The sequence below is a fragment of the Polypterus senegalus genome, chromosome 11 (assembly GCF_016835505.1).
Source record: "Polypterus senegalus isolate Bchr_013 chromosome 11, ASM1683550v1, whole genome shotgun sequence".
Taxonomy (NCBI): Eukaryota; Metazoa; Chordata; class Cladistia; order Polypteriformes; family Polypteridae; genus Polypterus; species Polypterus senegalus.
This window is the reverse complement of record NC_053164.1, coordinates 161,041,353-161,053,804: the sequence shown is the minus strand read 5'-3', so window position 1 is coordinate 161,053,804 and position 12,452 is coordinate 161,041,353. Positions and strand designations below refer to the sequence as shown.

The 12,452-nt window shown below is 34.2% G+C and overlaps 1 protein-coding gene across 1 annotated transcript in view; it reads left to right on the top strand.

Annotated features, from left to right (window-relative positions):
- Nucleotides 1-4,773: 4,773 nt before the first annotated feature.
- Nucleotides 4,774-12,452, top strand: part of vwf (von Willebrand factor) — a 222,640-nt gene continuing 214,961 nt past the window's right edge. The window contains exons 1-3 of the mRNA XM_039769977.1: nucleotides 4,774-4,910; nucleotides 8,275-8,329; nucleotides 11,111-11,284. Of these exons, the coding sequence (XP_039625911.1) occupies nucleotides 8,275-8,329; nucleotides 11,111-11,284 (229 nt within the window). The 5' untranslated portion in view covers nucleotides 4,774-4,910. The remainder of the gene's footprint in view (nucleotides 4,911-8,274; nucleotides 8,330-11,110; nucleotides 11,285-12,452) is intronic.

The following is a 12,452-nucleotide window of genomic DNA, read 5'->3' as shown; positions in this document are numbered from 1 at the left end:
GAAATAGTAGATTTAATTTTTCCTACTGTACCTCTTTGATTTGGATGTCATTCATCTTGAACCAACCAAGTAAACTTGTCCAACTTTACACCAATTTTTTAAAGCAGATTCAATCTGTGATCTGTTATGTTTAAAAGCTATTCTTGTCCTTTGTCACTTTTCTCTCCCCATTTATAGCTACCTACACTATTTTAAATTATTAGTCTTATCTTAACAGCTAAAATGTAGTAGTTTGCATGACTTTCATGATTTGCAGCCTCCTTATTACAGTTTCTGTACTGTTATTGTTATAATAAATGTTTCTTTTGTTTTAATATCAAATTTATTTTTGAGGGTTTTAAAAATAGTAGAATATGAAAATATTAATATTTTCTAAATACCATTTGTTCTTCACTAGGTTTACTTTATATCATGTTTGATTAAGATTTTCTTGGATGCCATTTTGTTCTTTCCTATGTGTGCTGTCATTTTGTGGTTGTACTGTGCTACAATGTCCTGTCACTTGGGGTGTGGTCACACATGGTGATATCATCAGTGTAACTACTGTATATAAAGGTCGGCATCATGAAGGACAAGATTGTTTAAACAGAAAAAGGTTCTTATGTGCTGCATTGTGTGAAATTTAGTTAAAGAAGCTTAGGATATTTATCTCTGCTTATGTTTTCGGTTACTGTTTATATAATTAGTGCCTAGGATTTGGTAAACATTTACATTGACTATCTAGATTTGACTTCCACCCAAATTTTGACTTTGTTTTTGGCTCTTTCACCTACTAGTTCATCTTCATTTTTCTTAAAATATTTCTCTATTGCAGCAGACTAGGTAGATCGATGAAGTTGAAGTGTAGAAACATTAAGTGCAATTTTTTTTAATAGATGAAAGGTCCCACATTTTCTAGTGTGCCCTAATGCTAGGATGGGGTGGTAATACACCTGCTTCATTCAGCTCTGAAACATTCTTACAAAGAACATGCTGTCCTCTTTCATTGAGACTGCATCACTTTGCTGTTCATTTAAACTTATATTCAACTGTCCTCTGATGTTATTTAATTTTGATAAGCCATTTACTGTATGTCACTGTGAATAAGCTAAATAATCTCTTATAATTGAGATGCTAGCCACAAGTAGTATTTAGCTGTATTATAGAAAATATACAGCAATCAACTGTAAGACATGCACACTGACACACGCACACTTACCCATAAATCTTCCTTGGAAAAAGATTCCACTAAATAAAGAATAGTTCTGTAATATGCAGGACCACATATTCCTAACTTGACATCTTTTTTCACTGACTATGTTTTGACCCAATGACTGTGCTTTCATCAATGGCACCAAGCTTATGCAGACAAAACTGTGCATTACAACAGCTGTTTAAACTTTGTTACTCATAAAAGTTGTGAGGCATTATGTTCTCTTACAGTAATTAATAACTTATAAAAGCATCTCCATTTGTACAGTGTTTTCTCTTTTAATCTATTCAATTAAATAACAACAAAAAACATCTATAATGTTTTGTTTCTAAAAACAGCCTTTTTTAATTTGCTCAGGTTTGAAATATGCGTGTTGCTCCTAGTTTAGCATCTGCTTTGGACAAAGCTATATTTATATGTAAAACCCTTGAATTCCTTACATCTTTAGACTGTGGATATATTTTACTTTACATATCTCTAAATGTAATTTTACAACAGAAGAAGAGAAGCAATCCATCCCTATGCAGAATAACAATAGTTTCTGTGTGTGCCATTTAGCATTTTTACACCCATTAAATCTCACTATGCTTGGAGGAGCTGAAAAAAGCTGTTACTTTGCCACTTTAATTTAACCATTCAACATTAGATTCTATCTTTTTTTATGTCTGTCAGGTTATTCTTTGACATTATAAAATTAAATTGGTGACTCTAAAGTTTCCCTGTGTGGTTTTATGCATACGTGTATACTATAATGGACTGACAACACATTTATGATTGAGTCTCACTTTTTTCTTATTTCTGCCAGGATAGACTTTGGTTACTGCTGAATAAAAAGACCAGAACTCAACTCTTTTCCTTTAAACCTGATGTTGTTACAATGGACCAAGCACTATGATAAAGATTAAGCAACTGAATGGAGGTATTTCAAGAAACAAATCCATTACTGATTTATGACTATATTGAGAATTTAAAAGGAAAAACTAATACAGATTCATGGATAAAGGTATTTATCACCTTGCATTCTGCATCAAGGTAGTATAAAGGTTAAATAAGGTTGCCGCAATCTCAAACATCTCTCCATTTGCCAATGTTCAAATGCTGCATTCTTATTAACTCCAAAGTTAAATGTTGTTGGAGGAATGAAACAGTATTTCAAGCAATTTCCTGAAATGTAATGTTCACATGTTACAAGCATCAAAATTATTTGCCCTTTTCTAAAGATCTATACACCCATTTTTATGGTTAATACTCAAAGACAGACAGATTACTGGTCCTAGGTTAGGCTCTGGCTCCAGTGGCTGTAAATCTGAATTAAACAGATTTGAAAATGTTACTTAGTGCTATGTCTAACTGACAATTCTCATTTCTCTTTTTGTATTTTGGTGGTGTTGAGAGGCTAGTGCTACTGGACAGTGTCTACATCAAAATATGGAATAAAAGATTAAACTGGTGCCATTGGTCAAAAGGCAAAAAGCAGCACACTTAAACCCATGACCTCCCTACTGGAGTAATTTAGAGTAATTAATTAATCTAAGCTTCGTGTGTTTGTGATATTAAAGGAATACTGGAGATACACATGAACATAAATGAGAATGTACAGAGTCTAGACACACAGTTTCTCTCCCTTTTTCTTTTTTTAAAGATGTGAGCATGAACATATAATACACTTAACACACCATTTGCAATAATAATAAATATTTAATCACCAGAAATGATCTTTAGTTAAATGTGTGCTGTGTTTAATGTCTATTTAGGCATAAGCTAAAAAAAGTTTTTTATTTGTATATTAATTTGAAATGTGTTATAAGTAAATGCATGAATTTGAAAATAATGTATAATTTTCACTTTAAATATGCTTTTACATAATTAAAAGGCGCTGATCAGCCACAACGTTGAAACCACAAGCCTAATATTGTGTAGGACCCCTTGTGCCACCAAAACAGCACTGGTCCATTGAGACCTGGACTCCACAAGACATCTGAAGGTTTCCTGTGGTATCTGCCTCAAAAAACCTGTACGTTGCAAAGTGAGGCCTCCATGGATTGGATGTGTTTTTCCAGCACACCCCCCACATATGCTCAATTGGATTAAGATCTGGGGAATTTAGAGGCCAGGTCAACACCTTCAATTCTTTGCCATTTTCCACAAACCATACCTGAACAATTTCTGTAGTATGACAGTGTGCATTATCATGCTGAAAGAGACCATTGCCATGAAGGAACTCCATTTTCATGAACACGTCTTTTCCATGTGGTCTGCAGCAATATTTAGGTAGGTGGTAGATGTCAAAGTAACATCTCCATTAGCACCAAGACCCAATATTTCCCAGGAGAACATTGCCCAGAGCATCACACTGCCTCCAGCAGCTTGCCTTCTTCCCATGGAGCATCCTATTCCTATCTCTTCTCCAGTTAAACACACACACACACATACACACACACCTGGCCATCCACATTATCTAAAAGAAAATGTTATTCATCAGACCAGACGACCTTTTTCCATTTCTCCATGATTTAGTTCTGTTGTTCACGTGTGAATTGTAGGCGGTTTCAGTGGAGGACAAAGGTAGGCTTGGGCACTCTGACAGGTCTGTGGCTATGCAGCTCTGTATGCAGGGCTGTGAGATCAGACTCCCCACATACACCAATGAGATTTGGGTGCCTATGACTTTATCCTTCTTTGGATCACTTTCAGTAGGTATTAACCACTGTGTTGTGGGAACATCCCCAAAACTCTTTTGGAGATGTTCTAGCACATTTGTTCAGCTATGAAAATTTGCCCCTTGGCAATGTCATTCAGATCCTTGCCCATTTTCTCTTCTTCCAGCACACTGCCTTCAAGAACTGACTGTTTACTTGGTGCCTAATGTAATTCACCCTTTCCAGGTGCCATTTTAATGAGATAAAGTTATTTACTTCGCCTGTCATTGGTTTTAATGTTGTGTCTGATCAGTGAATGCTTTCTATTTTTTTTTTTGTGCTGGCCCAAGTTCCTGTTTAGGTATGCACCTTTGTTTAACAAGAGGACTCAAAACTTTATATATAAATCTGGCACTGACTGTGTTGTGAACTTGTCAATGAGATATAAACTAAACCAAAAAAACTCTGCTCCTTTTAAAGCGCAGTTTTTCATATTTTAACCATCTTCCATTGGACAAAGGTTTAAATGCTTGTAGATTAATAGATTATCTTCAACAGTTTCATTACCTCTTTCAAGATATTCAAACATCATCACACTGATTTTCTTTCACAATTATCAAAGCCTGCAATATGCCACACAGATTGCCACCATCCTTCAAATTGGCAATGCACATAATAATTTCTGATATCTTATTTTTACAGTGTTCAAGTTGTTTTTCTCACCCTCCACCCCTAAGAAGAAAGCTTTACCAAGAAAAACTGTCAATTTTTGTGTTATCCTATTTCCTTCCACAATTTCCTTCTGGCAATTAACATAACACTGGTTGCCAACAGGACATTTCAGCACTATTGTGTACTGACGTAGCATTCATAGATTATCTCTCTCACCATATCAAAGTAAATTTCCTGCCTTACTTAAAGGCCTTCAGATCCCCTTTCCATATTACTTTTGCCCCTGCTGCTGGCAGAGGCTGCTTCATGGCATACTGCAGCTGAAGCTGCTTTTCACTTGGGCCTGATTCTACTGCATCTTATAATACGCCTGAATTGAATCTTGAGTGACAAATACAAACATTAAGGTAAGTGGAAAAATATAAATGTATGCTTTACATAAGGACCATAAAAATATGGCAAATGATTATGCCAGACCAAGAACAGCATGACTGCCTAATAGTTATCTTGTGCACCCCACCCAAAACTGATTTCATTTGAAACAGAGGTCTGGATAGGCTCTGAAATTGAAAATTGTTAAATGATTTATAGAGTGTTATAATGTGGTTTTCCTCAGCAATATTTCAGAAGGGATGTGAATTATAGTCTAAGACTGATCTGGTTTTAAATGATTCCATTGACAGCTGATTGTGACCTTTATATATAAGTATTTCTTCTTTTGGCAAGCATTTTACTCACAATTTCATTTTGATAATAGTTAAGAAAATGTTAGGAATTTAAAAGGTATTTATTGATGTAAGGAGCACCCAGATTGCATGGTAAAAGTGTATACATTTCAAAATAAGACTATTTTATATAATTGCTGTGGAAATAAAGAAACGGTTGTATTACAACAAACAATCAATACTAACTATCAAAAGATTTAAGAAAACCCACCAATAGGTTTGTCAAGATGTTAAACAAAACAACTAAGAACATCCTGGCCTATAAATTTTAATAAGCAAACAAACAAACTGGCTGCTTTTGACCACATTTTTGTGAGAAAATAAATCAAATAATGCAGTGGCATTTTAGGGTTACCTAAAAAATTAAAAGACTAATAAATACAGGTCAGTTAAGGTAGTAGCTCCATTAAAGACATAATTTAGTCAAAACTTGCTACTACTGTTGCCTACTGCCCCATAGATGAGCACCAGTAGTCTACAGAGGAGCATTAGGGCTCATTTTTAAACCCTTGAAGCAGACATAATAAAGAAAACAGAAGAAAGTAAATTATCCTCGTGAAAAGTTTGCTCAGTAAGATGTGATCATAGATTGCCTGTGCTATTTTAGTTTTATGTGAATCATTGTAGAAATGGTTGCCTGGAGAGAAAAAAATGATTAATAGCTTGGCTTGCTATGATCGTTTAGGCCTTTTACCTGCTTTTACTTCAGCAAGTGTTGTGGGATGAGACCCTTGATAGTAAATTGATAACAACATTTATTCTATTTATTGAGGCCGTGTAACCCACTTTATGGGTTGTGGTGAGACAAGCAGGAATCAACTTGGCTGCTAGTCTATTGTTAGACAAACTCATTAAAAGTATTGTTTGGCCAGTTTAGATTTGTAAATAAATCTAACCAACATGTCTTTGGGATTCATAAGAATATCCAAAGAAAAGTATATGTAGCTCGAGAGAGAATACACACATTCCAAACTGCCAGTGACCAAGATCAAATTGAATCCAATTTCCTGGACCTGTGAAACAGCAGCACTAACTTCTGTGTGACCCATTACAAAGGTAACATAATGCATGTTTTAAAATTAATTATGCAGAGAAAATAAAGGGTAAAAAAATTCCTTGGAACTGAAAAAGTTCAGTGGTGCAAGAATTATGAAAGGAATAAAATGAATGTGAGATGTTTGCCAAACATGCAAAAATTTTCTAGCCCTGTCTCCTGTATCTGTGAATAAACAGTGCTAATAATTGCAATACCAGACCATCAACAGGAATAGTAATTATTTTCAATAAATCAAGTGAGGTACAAGATACTTTGCTTTCTCTGTGTAATAATTATGCATTTGAAGAATTTCATGATACTGTTTTACAATAAGATAAAATTGAAGTAAAAGCTTGCTTCTTAAAGGCACCAGAAAATATTTTTTGTGGATATTGCATTAAGCTTTGCTTAACTAAGCTTTTCTCCTAAATCAATTCTTGGAGCCCTTTAATGTGTTAAGTTGCATTGGTCATTATTAAATACTCTAAATAAGTTATACTCCCGTAAATTAGGACATGCATTATATTGTGGTGGGATCTCTGGTCCACAAGGTCCATCCATTTATATATGTTTTCTGAATCAATTTATTTTTAGTTTTGCAGAGAGACAAATACAGTCCCAGCAGCCTCAAATCATTTAAAATAATTCATTTAATTTTAATAAGCTACACATCCATGACAATGTATTCTAATATAAGAGTAGTATGCCTTTTGTTTATATTAATTGAGATGTTACACTTTGAACTACAGAAACTTAATACAGGCCAATATACATCAGGAGCGATATAATGTAACACTGCATGCAATTCTCAAACAGAATTTGTGTTGCAAGGGTTTAAACTAAATCAGAAACCCCACTTGTGTGTAGTTGTTTGCAAGAATAAAGGAATATATAATATGAAGTTATTAAGAAGTGACATAAATATTCATTATGAGAATTCAGTTAGTAAGTCATTCTCCATTCTGCTATATCCTGCTACCACTAAGCCACCATGCCGCCCACCTCGCAAACTTGATGGTTAGATTTAGATTAATGCTGATTAATCCAACACAGTTAGAGTGTAGTGTTTCATCTGCTAATCACATACAGTATTGAATGAAATACATGCCTTGTTGAATAACGGGGTCCCACAAAATTGGTAAAAGAAGATTAGTAATAACAGGTACAACAAGAATTTAGAAGTATTGTAAAACATGATGTTTGACAGAAATCATGAACCACTTTTGAGCAGAAAACCTTACTACAACCATTAAGCATAGTGGATGGGTTAATGACGAGCATGCTTTATTCAAGACTGGGTGATGTAATTCTGCTAGCATTTAGGTAACCACAAAACATACTTTAAAACTTTTTTTTCTCCAACAAGTAAGGCTAAGCTGGAAATAAACTACAATGCAGACCTAAACTAAACAAATCAACGACTTAACTTCTAAAAACATAATGGTTTCAGTATTCTATGCTTGTACATTTTGGATTTTCTGTTTTGCCTTGTTCCTGCATAATTGAAATTTGTTTTGTCACATTTAGTAAGCTGTGTCTTTTTTTTTTACCACCCAGATACTTAATGTTATACCCTAGTTTGTGAAAGCTGTATCATGGAACACTGTGGACAACTGAAATTGCATCATTTTTTGAAATGGCAACAAGCATTAAAAAACTCAAAGTGTCCCACTACACTGGCAATAAGTGCACCAGTACACATACTTCATAAAAAACAAAACCTTCTCAGCAGCATATAACAAATATATCAACATTTACTTTATTTTATAATAAGCACCAGTGCATGTCACTTTACAAACCAAAGAATCAAACACAGCATAAACCACAAGATGTTTTTGTATTTTCAAATCCTTATATTTTGCCTGCTTAATTAATAAGAATTTGACTTCAACTTGCATACAAGTCTGATAATAAAAGGTACTAAATGATTTGTATTGTTATTACTAATAATGTATGCAACAAATAATAATTTTTGTTTTATTTTTTCTGTGTACAATTCCAATATTACAGATGAATGTTGACATGCTGAAGAGGTGTACCAGGGCTTTACTGTTATTTACATTAGGTATGTGATGAAATGCTTTCTCTTCTGTTTTTTTTTTTAATTTACTTTGCTCTTGTATGACTGTACTGTGCCTACCATGGCACAAGCTACATATACTTCATAAAAGGCTAATGAACATTCATAAAAAATTGATGGATATTAATACATTTTTGGATATAGTATTCTAATCTCTTATACATACAGATTTGTTACATTATAAATGTAGTGAAAACAAAGAGTGCACTATGAGTTTGGTTCCAGAATTCATAGCTTCTCTATGAAATATGCAGACAAAGCCACTTTGCATATGGGAGTTGAATTTAACAAAGAACTACAACAGATAAGTGGTATATTCCATTTTCTCCTTCACTTTACCTCTTAAAAATCTTTTAAAACAATCCTTTTTGCTAGATAAATATGGCACTGTTTAAAAATGGCACAAAAGAAAAAATGTTGTTTTGTTTTATTATAAATCTCCTTTTGCAGCTGTGTACTTAGTTAAACAACATTGCCATTGCTGGAAACATACCTGGAACTATGTTTGTGGAATAACCGAGTTCTTTGGCATGATATGCTGGATATCAGAAATGTCTGAAAATCTTTGTCCTTTCATGGCAGTTTTTATTTTTGGGAAGAGCCAGAATTTACATAGGGCTATGTCAAGTGAATAGAATGGATGATACTGATCAACTGATTTCTTAGCAAAGAAGTCGCAAGCACGTTGTCACAATGGACGATTTTGATGATATTGTTCACATCTTCTTGACCCTCCTTGAACCTTTTAGTCAAGTGTCTTCAAAATGGTTATTTCATAGTATTTTTACCATACACCAATTTCAACTGCTCCAATGTTTCAGTGGCACTTTGTAGCATGGGTGACAAAACACAGCTGTTCTGGGAATTAAATTGTCACACCTCATACATGCTGTCATTTTAAGCAGCAGAGTATTACCAAAGCCTTCTTTCTGTTACTAGTATATGTGAAAGGAGGTATTCATATTATGATAAACATTGATGTTCATATACATACATAAACATGCATAGAATAGACTGTTTGCACTGCCATACACTGATTACCTTCTCCCTGTCAGCATCTTTCTTTCTGCTTAAAAGCATCTTTCTAGTTAGTGAAGGGACAAACTCATGCCATATTTAACTCATATTATCCTATACAGGTTTTATAATTTTAACAATCAGACTTTATTTTATATAGCTCCTTTCAAACCAAACCTCAAAGCAATTCATATATATAGTTACACTGCTGATATACAATATTTGTGCAGTTGGAGCAGGGGAAAATGGTGAGTCTGTAAGGATGATTGACATGTTGGTCTTATGCTTTAAATGCCTTACACAAAATGGCGCACTAACATGCATCCAGGGAAGGTCTGGCACAATTTTCCTCCATAATCATGGAAAATCACAGGTAAATGAATCTGTTATGGAATGAAACTGAGGCTCCCTTAGGTTACTTCTCATGGTCAAGCTAAGAGATATTGCAGAATTTCAGGTTTTTAAAAATGACCATTTCTAGCAGTCTAATGTATCTGTTAAGGTTAAGAACACTCTCCAGAGTATGTTCTTACTGAGGCAGTTACAGAAGCTCAGACACAATGACACTTCAGCATAGGTTTATTAGTGACATTATTTTGATCTTCTCCATCTATGTTAGATATAGAAATATTTCTGCCAAGGACAGGAAGCAGCTAGAGACAGGTAATGTGTCCTGCTTCTGAAAAAACAGATTTCCATCTCTCCATTGTGTATCTACTTTATAGTTCCACATTAAAACATAAACCAATTATGGTCCTGACCTGTAAAAACCCACCAACCAGGAGTTCCAGATTTTATAAAATGACTTCACCATTAGGTACAAGATATATAAACTTAATATTTTGAACTTAACTTTGTGTTTTTATTAAACTAAGGAACACTGAGTACTGCTGTACTTACGATGTATTTTCATAATGATAATTTATTTACATGAGCTTCACTAAATCAAATTACATGCAACATACATTGCTATGGAAATAAAGTAAAATATTGTAAAGAGAGATGCAAGATTTTTATTTGCTTTGTAGGTCTGAGTCCTTAAAATTTCCTATCTGCTTTTCCTCATTTTAGGTCCACAACACCATGTTGGGATTTGATACAGCCTACTGGCCATTTAAGCACAGGAAAAATGGAAAGGAACTAAATACTATATAAACAGTAGTGCATATAATGAGTATGATGAAAATAAACAGCAATAGCACTAAATAGCAAGATTAGCCTGGAACAGGAACAAAAGTCAAATAACAGTTGTATAAGATGTATACAGAAAGTTGCAGTTTGAAATGTTGCAGTGTCACCCACTTGTTCATATTTTTATCTGTACTTGTTGCAAGAATTAGATCAACAGCAAGAGGTATTAGGACTGAGTGGAGACAGAGATACACTCAAACTGTATAAAAGTGACAAACCAATATTTTGTAAAAAAAAAAAAAAAGGATAAATATCCTATACATATATTGTTGTGGTAAAATTTAGAAAATTCAAAATATTTATTTACATAATTGTTCAATTATTTACTTATATACACCTAAATACAAGAGATGAAGGAATAATATTTTTTCATTCAGCATCGCAGGGCCATTCTAAATTACAGCATATGAATTAGTGCCTTGCTAGTATTCTTATTGTTTTTTAAATGTTAATTAACCTTTGTTTATCAATAAATAGACTTCATGCTATGAAGAATCAAACCTTATTTTAACCTGAAGTGATTAATTTATTTTACCTGAATCATTTGTAAATAAACAGTGCTTCCTTGGAATGGATTTATACTTGGTGAAGAAGGAAAAGACATGTCAGCTCGATGCAGCCTGTTTGGTAGACATCACATCCAGACATTTGATGGACAACTGTTTGACTTTCCTGGAGACTGCAGTTACATGCTTGCTGGCGACTGTCAGAAACGATCCTTCACTCTTTTAGGTAATGTGTATCAGATTGGTCATATATAAGACTCAAATGATGCCAACATTTTGTCAATGTACAACTTTAAAATATAACCTCTAAAAAACATGTATTTGCTACATGCTACATTGCCACAAGAAACCTAACCAGCGATTGCAATATTTGGCCATTCTCTCCTACAGAAATTATATTTTCTAGCTGTCAAAAAATAAAGTAGCATCTTCAAACTACACCTGTTGCTTTAAAACAAATAACCTTTAGATAATCTGAGACAACACTGGAAAATGTACCTTTTAATTAGGTTTCCTAAGGATAAGTGCAAACGAGTTTTAGATAAATATACACTTCTTCTTGTACTGTATGTACTAAATATGACCTACCTAAACTCAGAACAGTACATCACGTATACTGTACAGAATAAAGCCCAGCAGCTAAATAATCCAAATAAATTGCTCCTGGTTGAACATTTAGCTCAGCAATTGCTTATTTCTGGATTGTCTTTTGGATCACTGCATTAAAGTGAGATTAATTCTGCATGTCCTGTACCACAGTACTGATATGAAGAGCTTCACATGTATGCAGTGACAGAAGGAATACTACTCCATTAGGCCCTTGAGCAAGGTCCATTGGAACCCCTGACTTCTAGAAAGCACCAATATTGGCACCAGAATTATGTAGCAAAGAAGCCCTATGCTTTTAAAATGAGGTATGGGTAGAATCAGGCCAACACCTAATCCCTACAGTATTTACACCCTGACACTTTATAGATTAAAGACATTCAAAAAAGAAATATATTAATAATCCTTATTTACAATAATAAGTGCTTACAAACATGGTACAGAAAAGATAATGATATGAGTACCAAACAAACACCATGAACAAACCCCAATATGACAATATTTACAGTCCTGGAAACATTTTTACTGTAGGTGATGAAAGTGGATTGGGAAATGTAAACAATGGTTAAAGGATGTAAAGATGTGGAGGAATACTCTCTTTTAATCCCCTGCCTTCCTGGAACTTGGATAGTGAACACAGTCCTACCATCAGAGTCCAGAAGAAGACTAGTCTTCGGAGGTGCACCTCTTCTCAGAGAGCATTGCTGTACTACATTGGGAGGAAATCACCGTACTTAAATTTGGTGGTTGATCACCATCCGTCACTGTTCCAAATGCCCAGTTAATAA